The sequence below is a fragment of the Camellia sinensis genome, chromosome 13 (genome assembly GCF_055761805.1).
Source record: "Camellia sinensis isolate YWXY chromosome 13, ASM5576180v1, whole genome shotgun sequence".
Classification (NCBI taxonomy): Eukaryota; Viridiplantae; Streptophyta; class Magnoliopsida; order Ericales; family Theaceae; genus Camellia; species Camellia sinensis.
This window is the reverse complement of record NC_138973.1, coordinates 109,295,681-109,302,204: the sequence shown is the minus strand read 5'-3', so window position 1 is coordinate 109,302,204 and position 6,524 is coordinate 109,295,681. Positions and strand designations below refer to the sequence as shown.

General features: G+C 37.7%; 2 protein-coding genes across 2 annotated transcripts; both read right to left on the bottom strand.

Annotated features, from left to right (window-relative positions):
* Positions 1-1,268: 1,268 nt before the first annotated feature.
* LOC114309816 (uncharacterized) lies at positions 1,269-4,317 on the bottom strand. Its single transcript, XM_082903135.1, is given in 5 exon segments — positions 1,269-1,904; positions 2,597-2,663; positions 2,666-2,744; positions 2,836-2,934; positions 4,005-4,317. Coding segments are annotated over 5 exon segments (825 nt in total). The 5' UTR covers positions 4,197-4,317; the 3' UTR covers positions 1,269-1,516.
* Positions 3,907-6,129, bottom strand: LOC114309815 (basic helix loop helix DNA-binding superfamily protein). Its single transcript, XM_028255630.2, has 2 exons — positions 4,279-6,129; positions 3,907-4,177 (listed from the first exon to the last, which is right to left on the bottom strand). The coding sequence occupies exon 1, from the start codon at positions 6,067-6,069 to the stop codon at positions 4,369-4,371; it is 1,701 nt and encodes a 566-aa protein (XP_028111431.2). The 5' UTR covers positions 6,070-6,129; the 3' UTR covers positions 3,907-4,177; positions 4,279-4,368.
* Between the last annotated feature and the right edge of the window lie 395 nt (positions 6,130-6,524).

The window sequence follows — 6,524 nt, the reverse complement described above, 5'->3', positions numbered from 1 at the left end:
TATTATAATTTTTTTCTGCAAGAAAAGAAATTATTATGAGAAAACTAAGAAATTATGTGTATATATATATAGAGAGAGAGAGAGCATACCAACTGTGACAATGATGGATGAAACAGCAGAGATAGTAATCACATTACCTTCTCTTCTTCTTTGTGGGCTTTGTTAGGGGCTTTTTAGAAGTGGGGTTTTTTAGGAGTATAAGGAGTGTGCATTCAATGGGTGAAATATTTTCACAAGGATAATTTTGTTATTTTTTGGGGGGGAAAGAAAGAAATTTTTAAGAGTTTCAAAATTTATAAGTGTGGGTCCAAAGAAATGGAAGGTCTAAAATAATTTATGAGATGCTAATAGCACTACTCTATTTTAGAAAGTAAGTTAAAAACTAATTTTTTGACTAAAAAATAAACGGACAAGTGACTTAAAAAAGTCAAAAAATTAACTTTTTGACTTTCAACCTAATTGCCAAATTGATTCGTATCATTGAGTAGATGTGTTGGTACCAATAAATGAATATCCATATATCCATATCCAATCCTTTTAATATTTAGATTCACAAAATGCAACCCAATTAAATTCCGATAGTGCTACGTAGCTCGAAAGGTGGAGCTCAAAATTGGCTCGAATCAGAAGCAGAGAAGGAGAAGAGAAGGAAGGAGGAGGAGGAAGGAGGGAGGAGGGGGAGGGGGAGGAGGAGGAGGAGGAGGGACTGGAGGGGGCCCAACAAATGGGGTTGGAGGCGGGGGGCGGAGGCAAGGCAGAGCCGACGAGCAGCGACAGCGGGCGACGAGGCGACGGCCGGCGACGATCCTCGGCGACGGCGGTGGTGCTGGCTCTTCTCCTCTTTCTCTTCTCCTCTCTTCTTCCTCTCTTCTCTCCCTCTTTCTCCTCTGTCTCTTTCTCCTCTCTTCTTCCTCTCTTCTCTCCCTCTTTTGAGCAAATTCGAGCCAACCAATTCGAGCTACGGCTCATTTCCAATTAAATTCATTTACAAATTGGACAGATACCAAGTGAGCATGATTAGATGGGTTCCCAAGTTCAGATTGAGTTTGACCCCTCTAGTATTTGAGGAATTAGTGGGAATGCATAGTTTTGAAATTCCGTAATTAGATATTTTATTGAATATAATCAAGAAAATTCCCCAATTATTCAAAAAAAATTCTATTAAACATTCATTTTATTTTTATTTATTTTAAGAATCTCTAGTCTAAAAGCCCACTAAATAGTTTTTTTAAACAAATATTAATTGAAAAAAAATAAACAATGCAACATACACCAACAAGGCAAACCAGGAAAGTTCAGCTAGGCCAAGGTAGTTAGGATGTTTTCAGCTTCTAAGAACAATATTACTTGGTTGTTAAATCCAGGCATTCACGTGAATAAATTGAATAAGAAATCAAAATGGAACAACTCAAGAGATCAACCAAAATTACAAAACAAAAATGCCTGTAAAAAACACTCCGTAGACACTTACAGACAAAATTGTTTGCTCGCAACACCATAGCCAGAGAGTAGGACTTTAGAAAAGCCAATTAACACTAATGTTGCCAAGCCAAATGAAAAGTGGGAATTGAGCCAAAGCAATGGAGAGCAGGAGGTAATGACGCCTGCTCGAGTCATAAGTCCTCACCTCCACAAAAAGAACTCTCTTCATTGTCTTTACCAAGAGGATTCCCATGCACAAGCACGCCCATGGCATCAAAAAGTAGTATGAGTAGCTCCACATGATTCTTCCCAAGACAGCCAGACACATACCTGTGAAAGTATACCCGGCATATGCCACTATGTCCAGCAGGGGCGCCTCCCCACTACCGAATGAAAACAATGACATTTTCAACAGGGAAACTTGCAAGAACCACCCCACCAACCCTTTAATGAACAGCCAATTCAGAGCTTCTGGGCTAAACCTGCCAACAAAATGAAGATGTATATCATAAACACCACACCTGAGAGAGAGAGAGAGAGAGAGAGAGATAACGTAGAACAAAATAATATCATTTAATTCCAGATCACATGACAGAAGACTCAAGTTCAAAAGCAAGAAGGCCAAACAGTGTCATCATTGAATTAACAAAAAAAATCACCATACTTTGTAACAGGTATGAGGTCACCTAACACTATAGGCGCAATTCCCAGTTTATGGCAAGTGGGAGAATCATCATTTACAGAAAGCATACTCTTGTTTTTTTTTTTGTGTGTGTGTGTTGTGGGGGGGGGGGGGGGGGGGGGGGGGGGGGGGGGGGTGGGTGTGTACCAAGTATTTGTTGAACTACTGCCATAGTGATTCCCCCCTCTAGCTTTTCACTTAGATGCCACGCATGCACTTCTATTCTTGCATACAGCACTGAGCCAAACAAACCTTACTATTCTAAGAACAAAGGTCAACTTGCTTCATTTTGCTAGGTAAAAACAACAAACCCTTTGCCAATGCTAAAAGATAGGGCGTAATGTAGGGGGCCAACCAAAGCTCAATTTGGATGTAAACAAGGCAAATCATGTTTATTTGGTTTCAAGAACCCATTTAATATAGAAAAAGGGGGGGGGCCTGGGCGCGTTATTTTTAAAAAAATGGCCAACTTACAGTGATGCAACTACTTACTTTTCATGGAGACCCAACGAGAAGCCAGCAAGAATAACATAGGTACCAAACACCATGAATGGAATGTGTCTGGAGCATTTATATCATAAATTGGTGGCTTATAGGAAAGCCTTCCCCCCACATGCTCTGTTATCCTTGTCAAATGGCCCTAAAGGATTGGAGAATAAGAAAATGGTAACAGCTGTCGAAGAAATAATTGACCAACTAGAGGGTAAGAGAATAGTGGAATTAGTAGTTACCCTGTGCAGAAATGGAAGGAGAACAACCTTCAATTTGTTCCTTACGTAATGGTCATTAACTTGAAAATAGTATTGGGGATCAGAGAAGTACCTAGTTATCTGTCCATTAAAGAAAATATTGAATTTGTGAATAAACAAACCTCAAAATTAAATATCAAAATTATTAATGATCACAGAACACAAAAAAACTGGTACCTAGAATGTTAAAATCATTATGACAGTGCTTTTATCCAATTATAGAACAACCAGTAGATGTGCATATGTCGCACTATGCAATACCCTTTGAGAACATGTTGCTGAACTCATTCTAAAAATAAGCTTTTCTATTCTACTATAAGTAACACATTTGCCGGTGGAGGGGTGAAGGACTTCATTTCTTTGAAAATACTAACCATGGGAAATAAAATGTCCAGTAGAAGTTCAATTTTTTCCTAGCTTTTACATTAGATAGGACTTGAGTTAATTGTGTTTTCCTCAGCATTCATATACAAATGTCATCCTTCAGAACAAATAAAATTGGTAAAATGAAGGCATTTTCGAATACATTTGAATGCACCTGTTGAAGCATAATTTGTTCTCAGAAATAAGTTAACATAATGGCTACAGAAACGGCAATGCTATGTGCTACTTTTAGAAAAAAGGAATAGATTTTAAGAGCAAAAAATGGAAATCGCACGTAAAAATATTAAGCTCTTATGTAAATATAAGATGAAAATCACATAAAAAAAACTCTCAAATTTGACGGAAAACCTCAGTATGTTTTCTTCGGTTGTGTGTTACACGTGTGGAAAAAAATGGATAAATTCAATTCCACAACAAATCTACCTTCCCTAAAATTGAAGTGGCAACCAAGCAGGAGCTCAAATGCCCATCACCCAAAGACATTTGCTGAAGAAGGTCATCGCCTTATTTGACAAAATGGATTTCAGGCCATAGGGCTTCCCCTAAAAACCCTTCCCTAGACACGTCAAAAAGCGACATAGATCCATAAACTTTTGAAACCAAATATATCAATTAAGGGGTCCTAAAAAATGCAGGATATAGCCCCTGAATAATACCTTCCAATCCATCACATAACTAGAGATTGTTATTAATTCAACATCATCATCCTTTCTTTCACAACCTAACTATAATAGGAGTTCAAAATTCAGTCTTATCATACAACTTACATTGCTTTGCACATAGTCGGAGCTTGATCCTAAATTTTTCTCTCCATAAGCACCTAGTCCACCTCTTATGAGTCCTGAACCAGCTCCAACAAATGCATTCCCAAATGGATTTCGCTGTGGGTTTGGAGGTGGTCCTAACAACCCAGGCTGAGCTCCCAAATTATTATACATTTCTGCAACATGACATACCATCAGGCCATTTTCACTAGAAGAAAATAGTATATCCAGAACAAATATTCATACACAAATATTCCATCGATTTGATTCAGCGTACATGTTAACCAGAAGGGTGTAAACCCACTATTGTATCTGCTTCACAAACACAATGTCTTCAAATGACATTTTCATTGTTCAAAACAAACCACTACATAAACCCAACCTCAGGTTGATAGCCAGCTAGCTTCAGATGCCCGTCTAGTTCACCGAGCACCACATATATTTTGGCCAAATACGGGTGAGATTTATCAGAAGCTGCAAACAGATGAATCTTGCTATCCATTTCAATCCAACTGGATCCAGGAGATGTTTTTTCTACACCTTGTACCTTCATGGTTGATCTAATCTTAGCAACCTCATTCCATCGATTTGATTCAGCGTACATGTTAACCATAAGGGTGTAATACCCACTATTGTTTGGCTCCAAAACCATCAACTTATTGACAGCAACTTGAGCTATCTCCAAGTTCTTGTAAAGCTTACACCCGCTTAGTAAAGCACCCCAAATAACAGAGTTTGGCATAATTTGCATGCTCTGTATCAATTCCAATGCATCTTTGATCAAACCAGCCTTACACAATAGATCAACCATGCACCCGTAGTGTTGAATTTCAGGAGGAATGGAAAAATCATGTGTCATGTTTAGGAACCTCCTACGGCCCTCTTCAACTAGTCCTGCATGAGTACAAGCACTAAGAACACTAATAAAAGTAACACCATTCGGCTTTATCTTCTCCCTCTCCATCCTACTAAACATTGCCAATGCTTCTTCTGCATAACCATGTACAGCAAGCCCTTCAATTATTGAATTCCAACAGAAAAGATTTTTTTCACGCAACTTGAAGAACACCAAAAGGGATCTATCCAAGCTCCCACACTTTGCATACATATCGACTAACGCAGACCCAAGGTAAACATCGAGATCAAACTCATTTTGCATTACATAAAGATGAATTTCCTTTCCCAAGTCCAGAGCACCAATATGGGCACAAGCCGAGACAACAGTAGCCATGGTCACTTCATCAGGGCTGATCCCATGGCTCTTCATCTCATTAAAAATGGCCAATGCTTCAATATACTGCTTACTCTGCGAATAACAATTGATCATCATTGTCCAAGAAATTAAATCCCTTTTGGGCATCTCATTGAACAATAACTTCGCAGATTCTACATCCCTCACTCTCACATACCCATCAATCATTGTATTCCACGAAGCGCAGTTCCTTTCAGGCATTTCATCAAATAACCATCGAGCAGAACCCAAATCCCCAACCCGAGCATGAGCCGAAACCATCGTAGTCCATGCAAAAACATCTCTTTCAGGCATTTCATCGAACACCCGTCTCGCTTCAACCATTTTACACAAATTTGAATAAAAATCAACCAAAGCAGTTTGAACAAACAAATGTGAAGCAAAACCATTTTTCAAAATCTGCCCATGAATAGATTCTCCAAATTGAAAAGCTGATATTAATGCACAACCTTTAACGATCGACGAAAATGTATAACTAGTGGGGCAAATGTGGGCTCTCAACATCTCCAAGTAAAGTTGTAGAGCTTGAATCGGAGAAGAACAGTGAACAAAGCCTCTTATCATTGCATTATACACAAACACATTGGGTTTTTTCATCTGGGTAATGGCAAGAAGTGCATAATCGATTCGACAAAAGGTCGAACAAGCGGTGACGAATTGGTTCATGAAGAAACAGTCGTCGTTTGCGTTGGTCTTGAACATGAAGGCATACGCTGATTCGATGTGTTTGAAGCTTGAACATGTCTTCAATTGCTTAATCACAGTCTGGAGTTTTGGGTTCGAAGAATGGTCAAGGTTGGTTGCAATCTTGAACATGGTTATTTCGGAACGCCGACTCAAGCAACGCCGTCTCAAGCAGCATATTTTAAAAATTATTTCTGCATTCAAAAATAAAATTATATGAAAACTCAACATTTTCCTTATATTTAAAAATTTATTTTAATATAATTAGATTGAATTTTCTTAATTTTAATTTATATAACAGTTAACTTTAGGGCTAGCTTTGACATTTTGAAGGCTCAAAGCGAACTCTTAGTAGAGGACTCCTCATACATTAATTAAAAAAAAAAAAAAAAATTTGTGATAAAAAGACTATGTATTGAAATTTTGATCATACATATAATTATTAAAATTTATTTAAATATATAAAAAAAGTTTACCATAAAATAAAATAAAACTAAAATAATTCAAGTTGAAGTACTAAATAAAAAGTGAACAAACTGTATATTTAAATATCACTCTTTTTGTATTTATAACTACAAAATTGCTAA

Excerpts from the sequence above, each read along its gene's own strand:
- LOC114309815 (XM_028255630.2), bottom strand. The coding sequence starts at position 6,069 with ATGTTCAAGATTGCAACCAACCTTGACCATTCTTCGAACCCAAAACTC.